Source organism: Acyrthosiphon pisum, unplaced genomic scaffold (genome assembly GCF_005508785.2).
Source record: "Acyrthosiphon pisum isolate AL4f unplaced genomic scaffold, pea_aphid_22Mar2018_4r6ur Scaffold_21504;HRSCAF=24140, whole genome shotgun sequence".
Taxonomy (NCBI): domain Eukaryota; kingdom Metazoa; phylum Arthropoda; class Insecta; order Hemiptera; family Aphididae; genus Acyrthosiphon; species Acyrthosiphon pisum.
In genome coordinates, this window is record NW_021770979.1 from 208,712 (window position 1) to 223,782 (window position 15,071).

At 26.4% G+C, this 15,071-nt stretch overlaps 2 protein-coding genes across 2 annotated transcripts; one reads left to right on the forward strand and one right to left on the reverse strand.

Moving 5' to 3' along the window:
• Positions 1-4,728: 4,728 nt before the first annotated feature.
• Positions 4,729-5,662, forward strand: LOC103309574. Its single transcript, XM_008185329.1, has 2 exons — positions 4,729-4,732; positions 5,079-5,662. Exons 1-2 carry the CDS (start codon positions 4,729-4,731, stop codon positions 5,660-5,662), a joined length of 588 nt encoding a protein of 195 aa, XP_008183551.1.
• A 5,338-nt stretch (positions 5,663-11,000) lies between these two features.
• LOC107883859 (putative uncharacterized protein DDB_G0282133) lies at positions 11,001-14,057 on the reverse strand. Its single transcript, XM_029492441.1, has 3 exons — positions 13,770-14,057; positions 12,709-13,002; positions 11,001-11,869 (listed from the first exon to the last, which is right to left on the reverse strand). Exons 1-3 carry the CDS (start codon positions 14,052-14,054, stop codon positions 11,354-11,356), a joined length of 1,095 nt encoding a protein of 364 aa, XP_029348301.1. The 5' UTR covers positions 14,055-14,057; the 3' UTR covers positions 11,001-11,353.
• Positions 14,058-15,071: the final 1,014 nt, after the last annotated feature.

Sequence of the window (15,071 nt, forward strand, 5' to 3'; positions counted from 1 at the left end):
TGATACCGATAAATTTGAAAAACCTTTTTTGAAACCGAAACCAAAACCAAAAAATTTGAAAAACTGATCTTAGAACCTAAACTAAAACCATAAAATGTAGAAAACCGTTTTCAAAAACCAAAACCGTAACCGTTAAAATTTGAAACGGTTTGGATCCCTGGTTATAATAATTATCCCTTAAACTATATCAGGAGTGGTATGTCAACGAATCGATGTGTGTATGAAAAAATGTGCACACGTACGCATACCGCTCCTGATAAGAGGTGGATTAATATCTATCGTGAGGGAATTAATAAAGAAATAAATTTAAAACTGGGTCCTGCCTCTTCGATATTAACAGATTATCATTTTATTCGCGATACTCGGAGATTACTTGATGTTCAACTGGCTGTCCGCTAGCCGATGCACTTGTATATTCAAATAAGCGGTGAGGTTATTTATGTAATAAATGCTCCTTCACCCACCCACAATATCCATTCGAATATATAATTTTTTTAGAAATATACCCATTAATTAACTATGGGACAAATAAGTTTATAATAAATAATTGCTTTAAAATATAATCTATTTGTTAATTAATTCATAAGTATTTAACATTATTTAGTATATAGTTGAAATTTATATATATATAATTTATAATTACTCTTAATCCACATTATCTTAATAATCATCCTATTGTATATTTTTAATACCTTTAACATTGTTAAAAAAATAATATATTACGATATTTTTATATTTAGTTGATATACGATCCATAACATGTATTGTAAAATCGATTAAATTGTTTTAATTATATTTATATTATATTATATCTCGTGTATATAGTAAAAAATATTTTATTCGAAATACTTCTTAGTATTTATACGATATATTGGTAATAAAGGTCTAATATTGTTAAGTTAATATTATTTTATCAAGTATGAATATTCTTCCTAAGTTTGAAGTGTAATATTTAGTATTTTCTATAACTTCTAATTGAAAATATTATAATAGTGAGTAGGTATTTACAATTATCGGACGGTGTTATTAATTCAATATGTCGACGAATCGACGTGTGTATGAAAAAATTGCATACACGTACTCATACCGCTCCTGATAAGAGGTGGATTAATATCTATCGTCAAGAAATTAATAAAGAAATTAATTCAAAGGTGGACCCTACCTCTTTGATATTAGTAGATTATCATTTTATTCGCGATACTCGGAGATTACTTGATGTTCAACTGGCTGTCACGCTAGCCGATGAACTTGTATATTCGAATAAGCGGTGAGGTTATTTATGTAATAAATGCTCCTTCACCCACCCACGGTATCCATTCGAATATATAAAATGTTTAGAAATATACCCATTAAAGAACTATTCAACGTATAAGTTTATAATAAATAATTGCTTCAAAATATAATCTATTGTTAATTAATTCATAAGTATTTAACATTATTTAGTATAGAGTTTAAATTTATATATATAAATAATTTATATTAATCGACATTGTCTTAATAATCACCACATTGTATGTATGTTTAATACCTTTAACATTGTTAAAAAATATATATATATATATATTACGATATTTTCATGTCTAGTTAGTTTCTACATGATCTATGATATGTAATGTATATCGATTAAATTGTTTTAATTAAATGTATATATTATGTCTCGTGTATATAGTAAAATATATTTTATTTGAAATATTCCTTCTCAGTATTTATACGATATATCGGTAATAGAGGTCTAATATTATTAAGTTAAAATTATTTTAGCAAATAAAAAAATAACATTGTATATTATTACTTTAGTATGAATATTCTTCCTAAGTTTAAAGTGTAATATTTAGTATTTTCTATGACTTCTAATTGAAAATATTATAATAGTGAGTAGCTCCATACAATAATTATTGTACGGTGTTATAAATTTAATATGAATATTATACATATGATACATGTTTTAAAATAATTTGTTTTACCCTATAACATATTATAACATAGTATAAAACTTAGAGAGTTAGCTTTTCAATGATTTTCGGATGTTTTTGAATATATAATAATCTCTAAGGGTTAAGCATATGTTATATTATATACTGATTTCATACATAGAAAAGCCTAAAGCGGAATAGAACGTATAGGTATTTATTATTTTCATATTTATAATGTATATCAATTTAAGATTTTACTACTGTATGTAATATATATAATTTAAAAAAGAATAATACTACTATATAACAATAAACATTTAAAAAAATTTTATTATTTACATTGATATAATAATATCATACACTTTATGTATAATCATTAATCATTACATCGAAAGACGATCGAAATATAATTTAAATTAGATTTGATCGTTTATAAAATTATCAGTGGTTGTTAATTTTCCTACAGAAATTAAAGGTTAATTAAAAGTGAAACACTTTCAAATTTAGTAATATCATATATACTCGTTGGTGTTTGTATGCAATATATTAAAGCGTAATAATATATATGTCTGATAATTAAATAGAATTTTACACTTAGTTAAATATTACTATCGGAGGAAGATAATCGAAGTATGATATATCAGTATAGTAGTTTGAAGTATAATTCTTAAGGTGCGAGTAATGGAGATAACAATTTACTCAGTTATAGATATATGGTCTTCATAGTTCAGTGGTTAGAGGCTAGAGCACTGGTCTTGTAAACTAGGGGTGGGGAGTTCGATTCTCTCTGGAGGCATAACATTTTTTTGTTAAAAATTCGTCATAGTGTTAATATTTATTAAATATAAGTTATACAGATAGACTTTCATATTTCACATCTATTAAAGATTATGAGGTATCGTTAATAATTACTTATTTATATAGTATACATATTATTAATATATTATATAATATCAACGTATGGATATATAATTTAACGATTCACTAAATTAAGAAATAAGAATGTTCTTACTAAACAGACTATTAGTTAATCATTTACAATGTTTATAATAATTAATATTGTTATTATTCTATATTTTAAAACTATAATAATATAATACAGGTACATATATCATATATGTATGTGAAATGTTAAACCAACATACCTCATATAATAATGTCTTAGATAACTATAAAGTTACCTATCATTATGTTGAGAATTATATAATATATACATTTTTAGTGATAGACATTGATGGTAGGTGGGGGTAAGGTGTGATATGTACTAGGTAGGTATAGTATAATATAGTGTTTATATAAATATGATATAATATATAGAAATTCTTTCCTAATATATCAATTGTACGTTTTAAATAGTATTATATTATTTAATTTACTAATTCAGTGGTATATACTAGTCATTGAATGTAGTGAAGTATGGTGTAGTATGATGTATATGGTCGCACACGTACACGATAGTAGGTACCTGGATGGACTAGGTTGATTAAGGGCTAGTACTCTATAACCTAACCTACGGAGTGTTATGGTGTGGTATATGTTAGACATTGATTGAGGGGATGGGGGTTGGTAAGCATTAGGTATTGATGGGAGGGGAAGGGTGTGGTATGACATGATGTGTATGGTCGCGCACAGTATTGACTCTCATAGACTAGGGAGTAGGGAGTAGTGAGTGTTTGAACTAATAAACACTTTAAAAATAAATTTCGTTATAAATATTAAAGGTAAAACGATAAATGTTTGTGTACTGAAGTATACGACTGGGAACATACTGACTGGTTATTAACATTTGTAGGACTAGATACCTTTCGATTTCTAATATATTTAGGTAATGGTAACATTTTAAGCCATGGATTGGTAAAATATTATCTACTCGTTTGCCATGTTAAAAGATTAATCCAGATAATATTTTCAATTATCTTAGGATACATTTAAATTGTTGAAATAATAGCTAAGCAATTAGATTTTGTACATACTAACTTTCTAAACGTTCAGTTGATGGTCTTAGGAAAACTAAAATATTTCACCATAAGTGTGAAGTATACAATGTTTTATGTATATAAACGACTCGTTAACTTTACTATGTGTGAACTGTGTTTTGATAATGTCATATTGGGTAGCGATATGTATACTACACATTTACACTCTCACTTAGATGTATGGTATTGGGAAATCATTAATAATTTTATGTTTATTATTATAAGTCGCTAACTTATCACAAACTGTGTTTATATAATGTATAAATAATGTATTAATAAACAACTAGCTAGGTTGTTAGAACAATAATAATATATTGTTTTAAATACTAGTATAATATTAAATTAAATTATTTGAATTATTTAATGTATATTATATTTTTGTGATATACCATTTTTAGGGGGTAGACATTAATGGGGGGGTGGGGGTTTTTGGCACGTTTGCGATAGCACGTTACGTGTTGGAGAAAGGCATGACATGGTATGGAGGGGAATGGCAGCGCGTGGCATTGACTCGCAATGTATGTGATAGGTATAGATGGAAGGGGGAAGGGCCGGCATGGCATGTGATGAATGAGAGGGGAGGGGGCACGGCCGAGCATGGTTGCGATAGCATATAACTATAGGGGGGGGGGGGGTAAGGCCAGGCACGTTTGCGATAGCACGTTACGTGTTGGAGAAAGGCATGACATGGTATGGAGGGGAATGGCAGCGCGTGGCATTGACTCGCAATGTATGTGATAGGTATAGGCTGGGCGGGGTAGCCGGATTCACCGGATTCGCGGGGGGCCCAGAACCGACCAAAACATACTACTCAACTGATCTCAATTATATTAGACGAAATGGGTATAATGCACGTAAATCTATTTTGCCACCTTTGCCTAAAAGTATTGAAGAAGTTCACGATACTTTAAATGTAATGGATATACAAACAAACCGTTCTGAACAATTTGTTTTATTAAATGATCAAGATAGCCATATTATTATATTTTCTTGTGTAGAAAATTTAAAATTTCTTTGTTTTAACGAAAAAATTTTTTTAGACGGTACTTTCAATTATTGTACAAAATATTTTTTGCAGTTATTCACTATTCATGGTTTTAAGAATCAAAATTATATACCATTAGTCTTTGCTTTGCTTCCTGACAAAAATTGCCATACATACAGAACATTATTTTTAAAAACTATATAGAAATTTGCTTGCAAAATAATTTACGGTTTCAACCAGTTACAGTTGTGGTGGACTTTGAAATTGCTATTCATAATGCAATTAAAAATATTTGGCCAACAGTGCAAATTCATGGTTGTAATTTTCATTTGTGCCAAAATTGGTACAGAAAAATCCAGCAATTAGGCCTAACGAATGATTACAATAATGGTGAATCTGAAATTGGAAAATTTTTAGTTCTCACATTCGGTTTACCATTATTGCAAGATGCTAACGATATTGAAGATTGCTTTGTATTTGATTTGTTAGAAAATATGCCATCTGACGATAAAGTCCAACAATATTGCGACTATTTATCTGAAAATTATATTTTTTCGTTTTCATTATTTCCTCCAAAATTGTGGTCTTCTAATGATACTACATATGCATGTGAATCATTTCATTCAAGATTTAATAGTAGTTTTTATCATCATCATCCAAATCTCCATTTATTCGTCAAAGTTTTGAAAGATATTCAGACCGAAACATACATTAAAATTAGAAGCAGTCATACAACACAACGCAGACAGACAAAAACTATTTCTAAATATCAATTTATAGGTACTTAATCAAAAAGATAAATATATACGAGGAGAAATTTCACGTTTAGAGTTTATCTCCAAAGTATGCCATAAAAATATACGTAAATGATTAGGTATGACTTAGATGTTTTATTGAATTTTTTATTATTTTTTTCAAAAAAATTTTAGTTTAAACGTATGTGGTTTTGACTATTGTTTTATTATATTTTTCAAACAATTTTTGTTTTAGGATTAAATAATTATGATTATTGTCTTATTAACATTTTTATTATTTTTTCAAACATATTTTGTTTTAGGATTAAATGGTTATGACTATTATTTTATTAACACTTTTATTATATTTTAAAAATTTTGTTTTAAACGTAAATGATAATGATTATTGTTGTATTAACATTTTTATTCTATTTTTCCAAAAAATTATATTAACTACCTAAGTATTGTTTTATTGAATTTTGTTCAAAATGTTTTATTTTAAACGTATGTGATTTTGACTATTGTTTTATTAAATTTTTCAAACAATTTTTGTTTTAGGATTAAATGGTTATGACTATTATTTTATTAACACTTTTATTATATTTTAAAAATTTTGTTTTAAACGTAAATGATAATGATTATTGTTTTATTAACATTTTTATTATATTTTTCAAACCATTTTTATTTTATGTGTTAATATATTGCAAAACTGATATTTTTTACAGCAATACGAGCGGTATTAATTTTTTGTAGGAGTTAACACTATCTTTTATAGGAGTTAACACTATCTTTTATAGGAGATAGCACTACATTTGTAGGAGTTTACCATTCCCCGAAATGGCATAATAATGTTAATGTTATATAAGTATTTAGCAGTAGGTAGGTAACCAAACCACTCGTTCGCAGTTCTGTACCTATCTTATTTAAATTTGAATTACAGAAATAAACTAATAAAATTCAATATTTATAAAACAAGCAGCGTATTTCAAAAATATAAATAACTGTTAACATAGGTTTGCCATTAATTTCTATTATAACGTTTTGAAGCCCTGTAATTTTCACTACAAAATTATTTGCAAATGTACGTAATTTTAACGAATTGCTTGAAAAAATATAATTCTGCCTAAGTATCTTTAATGTTGTCGAGTTGCTATTATTACAACTTTCAAACTTTTTGACCCAACGAATAGGTTTTATTATCATTTATTGAAAAAATCAAATTCTTCACATGTCAATATATCTCAAATAATAACTCAAAATGTTTTTAAAACGCAAGACGTACGTAAAAGTGTAAAACTATCATTATAATTAAAATTATACTATTATCATATTTATAAAACATTCATAACAATTAATATTTGGTAAAAATATAGTAAATATATAATTGATAAAGTATCAACAGTTATTTGTTATTGAATTACGATTACCTACAATAAAATAAAAACATCGTTCTATGAGAAATCCGAAATCGCTTATTTACGGGTGAATCCAATGTCCTCAAAACATGAAACGTTTAAAAAAAAATATGCATTTGATTTTTTCAGTTTCTGGTACCTAAACTTTTTTATTTTAATCGTAGAAAAACATACAAGGAACCTAACACGGGTTGATCGAGGTAAATAATATATATGAATCATTTTGCCGGCCTCTTTCACAAGTGATAATATTATTATTTTTTTTTTTTGAACTCTATAGAACGTGATTCAATCTGCGGTTTTATATTTTAGAAATTGGCGAACGGACGTGTGTGTGCGCTTTTACATTTTATATTTTGTTTTGTCCCATATCCATAACTTCGACGCTGTCTATCACGTCGAACGTTTTATATTCGCACTATACTGTATATAGTGCATATTATATACATAGGCGAAACTACAGGTCTGACCTAATACCGACTAAAAATTTGTATATATATTATATATTTAAATAATTATTCAGGCAAATAATAAAATTTATACATGTAAACGTACATTTTTAACATTCCTAAATTAAATTGTACACACTATACACAATGAACTTAATAATAAAATTTATTTTTAACATTGATTATGGAAATATGGTCTATTCTATGTACTCAAATAATCGATTTTATCAGTTATTGTTTAATTTAGACATTTGACGTTTATTCTTATATTATAGCATGTAAGTAATAGTTAATTTTACGTAATAAGTCGCCAGTCGTTAATGTTTGTTACGTGATGCGGTATACCCGTAGAAAATTACTGTCGATTATACTTACTTTAATATTTTCATTATACATTAAACATAACTCCAAACAATTCATTTTGAAATCTACGATGGAGAATGATTGATTTTTCGCTGGGTGAAAGAGCTCGAAAATGTAATTTAAAGATTTCCTCATAAAGACATAGGTTATAATATATCTAAGCTAGATACTGAGGTTCATCTGTACCCTTGATTTGTATATCATTTTGTAGTTGAAAATGTATAAAATGTTTAATTATCAGAGCTAATAATCGAAAATTAAAGATGAGATTTCTCATAAATAGATCATAACAGAAAAATCTAAAAATCTAACAATAAAATTAATAACACAGTATTTTTTTTATAGACATCTTAAGTTCAGATTAGGACAGCGTTATGTATTTAAACAAAGAATAACGATTTTAGTTAGTCTGTTTTAATTAAAAAATATTATACGTGGTACTTGGTGCTTTTAAGGGGTCTCGCCATCGCATTAATTTAAGGCGAATCATTTAGGCAATTTCTAATCTCGTTGCCGCCACCCGAGATCTATGTGTTAGTCGAAAATGATTATTAGTGTGTGTGGCGTGCATGTGGGTCAACTGTTGTGGTACGGAGGGCTCTCACACGCACTCGCACACGCATGTCAGTTATATTGTGATCATGAAAAAATGTTTATTTTTCACTCAAACACAATTCTAATTCCAACAATATGTCGCAACGATTAACTCGATTTGCATTCTGATAAAATATTCTTTTTTTCCACAACATCTACGAGGCATGGGTTGAGATACATTTTTAAAATTGTATTTAGTTAATTAAATATTTAAGTGGGAAATTCTGAATTTTTTTATAAAATTAATACGAAATTAATCATAGGAATTAAAGCATAATATTATATAAAAAATTAGCGAATATATATACAGTAACACTTATAACCATAAGAGTATACAATTCAGGAAAAAACCATTTATAATTAAAAAACATTTTTTAGACTAAAATTAGTAATTGCTGTTTAATATTTTTATATATCATAAACAAATAATTACTAATTTTTAAACTGCAAGATAACAATAATAATTTATTATAAATACTAGAATATTTGATTTTTGCTAACATGGACTATATAATCATTATCAGGGCTAGGATTTATATGCAATAAAAAATTGTAAAATATGCATTTTATATAACAAAATATGCAAAAACATGCATTTAATTTTTTATAAGATAAACACTAAAATATAGTTACAAAAAAAATATTTATTTATTAAAATACATCAATGATAGGCTGTTTGTCTTAAAATAATATCATTAAGAAATAAAATAAAATAAAATAATTTAGAAATAAAATGTATAATTCGCATTAACTACATGCGTGTTACATGAAATAAAATTTAGATTTAACAAAAAAACCAAGTTTTACGAAATATACTATAAAACATGAATTGTTTACATTCTTATAATCGAAATATGCAATAATATTAATTTTATTCAATATATGCAATAATATGCATTTTATCCAAAATATGCAAAATAAAAATACCATCATTTATCTCATCATGAGGTGATTCGTGGACATTACTGACAAAATCAATAATTAGAAGTAGCAAAAAAAACATGCTGTTGCATATAAATCCTAGCCCTGATCATTATATATCTTTAATCGTGATATAACCATTATTATTAATATTAACCATTATTGATAATATTATTATCAATTAATGGTATAACTTATTGTTGAAAACGGTTTTTGAGTCTATTTACTTTGCCAATTCCAATAACCAATGCTGATTAAAAATATTGTGACATACAGTATAAATCAAAATTATAAGTTAAAATTATTATATCTAACCAATTATATTATAAGTAACCTGTAGCAACTCTTTATATAGAAAACATAATACACGTTCGGCATAAACAATTTTTGTTCACCGGTTTTAATAAAAGTGTGCGTTAGTTTTTTACATTAGAGTGAATTCAACTATTATACAATTTAAAAGTAATATTATCTAGAACAAGACATAGGCTTTTGATATTATTTTTTTTTTTTAGTAATGACCTTTTTGAAAATGAACATTACTTACTTTATAATAATATCAAAAAAAACCTATGTCGTTCCCTTTATAATAGGTTGCCTCCACCCACTCATAAACATCACTTCCACTTCTACCATTGTCATACAATTGGTTACGATTGTTTTTGACCGATAAATTAAGGGGTCCAGCTACGTACAGCAATCAGTGGCATGTGTGCAAACCAGTATACTATTTAGTTGAATAGAGTATAAAAAGGTTGTATTACATTATTAACTGTGTACCCTATACTTATCAAGTTAATAATTATATACTATAATTATAATTTAAATATAAAATATTTATAATTATACACCATAAAAATATTTTTAAAACTTATATTTGTTTACAGCGACTTATAAAAGTTAATAAAATACACAGTTAATTGAAAAACTTATCTAACATGTAATATTTATAATTGTTCTCTTTAAATACTATACAGTGAATTTGTAACAAGATATACATCATTAAGGGATATTCTATGTTTATCACACAAAGTATATTAATCACAACATAAAAATACTATTATTCTAAAATCATGTTTGATGTACTTAAAAAATATATGCTAAAATATTAAGTAGTATTATTTCTTGTTTGAATACCAATTAATTATAAACACATAAAATATTACTAGTAAGACAAAATAAACTTAATTACAAAAATGAGAGATGACACTATTATATTTTTTTTAACTATAAAATGTTAACTAAATCATTTTTAATGTAAACTGATAACATAATTTATATTTTAAATACCATATAAGTTAAAATAAAATTTTACACATTTTAAATAAATAAAAAAGAGAAATGAATATTCAAAAACATGATTAATTCCGTAACTTTCTACAGTTAATACAATTCAACCAAATTTACTGTATTATTTTATAATATAGTACTACTAATACTTCACAAACACTAGGAATAAATCCTTAAGGATAGTGAAATATTCATATCAATTTTCTAAGGTTATTATTTGGAGAAACAATTAATGAAATACAATAATAGAATAGCAAAGTAAAAAGTAAATATATGGAAAATTATATTACAGCGCAAAAAAAATATGTTGATTTTCTTAATTAATATTTACTGTATTTAACCATATATATAACTAATTTGGAACATAACACTGCCATTTAATATACAAGAAAAAACAGTTTAATATTTATTAGAACATAGACAATGGTTATTTATATGCTCAAAAAATTATGAAAATTACAAGTACTTCTCTAGTATTTCTAAAACACAAATGTTTTCTTAATAATATGTTAGAATCAAATGATTATTTGGGAATATTGTAAATGGTCATTTTTAATTTAATGGTTCAGGTAATAAAAACAAAAATCATTTTTAGTGTAAAAGAGGAATAAGGTGATAAGACCAAAATATTCAACGTATTATTTGATTAATATAAACATACATTTCTATAAAACGAGAATATTAAAATAACTAAATTATACCTTTTGCAGTTGTTACATTATGTTACAGATTGGTTGTGTGTTCACATTTATTGAAGTATCCTCAATTCCATCATCGGCCTCAAAATTGTGTTGAGTGTTTTTTTTTTCAGTTTCTTCAGTGTTCTTACAAACAGCCAACTCGGGCTCAGTTATGATTTCCGGTATAGAAATATTTGATTTGTTTTCCCTTATTGAAGTACCAGATGTTATTTTTTGAAAAGGATACTTCATCAAGTTCCAAAGTTTGAGTATCTTAGTAGACTTCTGATCTTGTGCTGCCATAGTTTCAAATTTTCGTTTTCGCTCATTATTTAATATTTCTTTTTTCGGTAAAAAATGATTATCCTCAAATGTAGTATCTAAATCGTTCTGAGAATGTATCGGTGCTCTTCTTGATATATTAAAGTTAGAAGCAGGTGACCCAATATTATTTAATTCTGTATAATCGTTTTGCAAATTATGTGAATCACTATCATATGGAGAACCACTCGGAGAATATGGATCATCTTGGCATTTGATCGAAGTTACCTGAAAAATTAAGTAGTTTTAAAACTGAGATTTGTAATTCACATTACATATTAATTAATAAGTAACATAAAAGTAAAACATTTTGTCATGTTATATCATATAACTTCTGGCAATGTTTTTTTTATTTTATGTACCTAATTTAACAATAAAATAGAGTTACAACAATATCATGTCCTATATGAAACTTTATAAGTAGTTTTTTGTATAGGTTGTTATACAGAAAAAATATCTAGAAATTGTGTTCAGCATAAAATATATTTGAAATTAAGTACTTATTACTCAAAATTAATAAAAACTAATTAAAATTAATTAACTGTACATATTTAATTACTAACGACCAGTGATCAAAGGTTATAAATAAGGGTAGAGAAGGAAAATATAATTTATAACAAGTGGAGGGACATTTCCTCGCTGATTCGACCATTGGAATACAAAAATTAAAACATATAAAAATGTTTTAATCTTCAATCAGTTAATGATATAGTCTTGAGCAGAAAAAAACAATTAACATCAAAGTAAAAACGGATTAAAATATATTTTCTTTATTTAAAAAAAGCTACTTAGCCCATTCCTCTTTAAATTTATATCACTAGACATTGAGTTAAGGTAAGCCAGTAATATTATCATGGGGTTATTCATTTAAGACATATTTTGTATGAATATTTTTGTTTTTATTTTTTCTCTATATTGATAAAATGAGAACATGACTTAAATTCATGGTGTGCCAAGTTTTTAAGATATTAATCTAACCCAAGATAATAAATAAAATGATTTTTTTTTTGATTCCTTTCTAATTTTAACAAAATAAAATTATTATATTCCATTTCATTTAAACGTACTTGAATATCTTTTTCACTGTTATTTACATCTGCTTCATTTGAATTTTCATTAGTGGTATTAATAGTTTCTGACTCACTATCTTCTTGGGTGCAAATTGAACCGATAGTAATATTACAGACTGTATTTGATTCACTGCCATTAGTGTCTATAGATTTATTAAGCTTTTGTATCTCACCGTCTTTGTCTGTTTTTTCGGATACAACTTTTTTTAAAGTCAACAAATCATTACCATTGTTAATGAATAAGCAGCAGGTATCTTTTCCACTCACAACAGCTTCAGTCATTTTTTTTTTCTAAAATCAATAAAAAATTATTAATTTGAATAAGATTATCAAAAATATTTCACCCATTTCATAAATAATTAACTGACAGACCGATTTCATATAGAAACTGGCGTTTCCATTTCACCATAACACATTCAATTTTACACAGTTTTAAAGTGAGTGTAGTTAAAACAACGAATGTTTTAAAATTTAATTTGACTCAAATTTATAATTATTTCTATTTCAAAGACATACGTACACGTAGGCGTAAATCACCTAAAAATATCAGGGGGGCTTAAGCACCTTTTTGGAGGAAACAGAACCGTGAGGAGCTTTGCCCCTCACACACCTCAACAGTACCGCACCATATAAATTAACAAAATATAAATCAGTAATCACACAAATCCAACGGGATGGAATGCAATAAATCTACAAAACTATTTGAAACCTATTTTGTGGAATTACCTATACTGCGGGTCTAATTAGAGAAAAAGCGGTCGGTCTGCGTTGATTGTAGACACTAGATACGCCGAATCTTATAATTTATATATATTATGTTGTAAATGTTCAATATGTTTAACAATTATTTCCCGATTTCTTAATATATCATAATCTCACAACAACAATAAATTATGATATTATATTATAATATATTTATATTTTATTATGTCATAGCAGTTTAATATATCCAGATGTAAACTTGATATATTATATTATTAATTTATTAATACAAATTTTTTTTTTGATCCCTTTCTAATTTTAACAATATTATTATATTCCATTTGATTTAAACGTACTTGAATATCTTTTTCACTGTTATTTACATCTGCTTCATTTGAATTTTCATTAGTGATATAAATAGTTTCTGACTCACGATCTTCTTGGGTGCAAATTGAACCGATAGTAATATTACGGTCTGTATTTGATTCACTGCCATTAGTGTCTATAGATTTATTAAGCTTTTGTATCTCACCGTCTTTGTCTGTTTTTTCGGATACAACTTTTTTTAAAGTCAACAAATCATTACCATTGTTAATGAATAAGCAGCAGGTATCTTTTCCACTAACCACAGCTTCAGTCATTTTTTTTCTAAAATCAATAAAAAATTATTAATTTGAATAAGATTATCAAAAATATATCACCCATTTCATAAATAATTAACTGACAGACCGATTTCATATAGAAACTGGCGTTTCCATTTCACCATAACACATTCAATTTTACACAGTTTTAAAGTGCGTGTAGTTAAAACAATGAATGTTTTAAAATTTAATTTGACTCAAATTTATAATTATTTCTATTTCAAAGACATGCGTACACGTAGGCGTAAATCACCTAAAAATATCAGGGGGGCTTAAGCACCTTTTTGGAGGAAACAGAACCGCGAGGGGCTTTGCCCCTCACACACCTCAACAGTACCGCACCATATAAATTAACAAAATATAAATCAGTAATCACACAAATCCAACGGGATGGAATGCAATAAATCTACAAAACTATTTGAAACCTATTTTGTGGAATTACCTATACTGCGGGTCTAATTAGAGAAAAAGCGGTCGGTCTGCGTTGATTGTAGACACTAGATACGCCGAATCTTATAATTTATATATATTATGTTGTAAATGTTCAATATGTTTAACAATTATTTCCCGATTTCTTAATATATCATAATCTCACAACAACAATAAATTATGATATTATATTATAATATATTTATATTTTATTATGTCATAGCAGTTTAATATATCCAGATGTAAACTTGATATATTATATTATTTATTTATTTATTATTATAATCAACGCCAGACGGCTTTTACAACATTACAGACAAGAAGTACATAGATAACAGTAAAAAAACATATACAATATATATAAACGCGTAACTTATACTAACTTAATATTAGAGAGAAGAAAAAGAATTAGTAAGTAAGTAAAACTAAAAAACAACATGGTGTAAGTTATGTGGAAAAAAATGTGAGCCTTCGTACTTCGTATTGCTTAATAGTCTATATGATTATTTGCATTATGCATCATCCTTATAAGTGGGGCATTCCTGGAGAAGTTTGATTTATTGGTGGGTATATAAAAAGTACACTGAA

What these genes read in the sequence shown, in the direction of transcription:
- LOC107883859 (XM_029492441.1), bottom strand. Translation starts at nt 14,054, where the DNA reads ATGACTGAAGCTGTGGTTAGTGGAAAAGATACCTGCTGCTTATTCATT. An exon ending in ACAGTGAAAAAGATATTCAA is followed by an intron (nt 13,003 to 13,769) that starts GTACGTTTAAAT and finishes TATTGATTTTAG; the next exon opens with AAAAAAAAAATGACTGAAGC. An exon ending in ACAGTGAAAAAGATATTCAA is followed by an intron (nt 11,870 to 12,708) that starts GTACGTTTAAAT and finishes TTAATTTTTCAG; the next exon opens with GTAACTTCGATCAAATGCCA.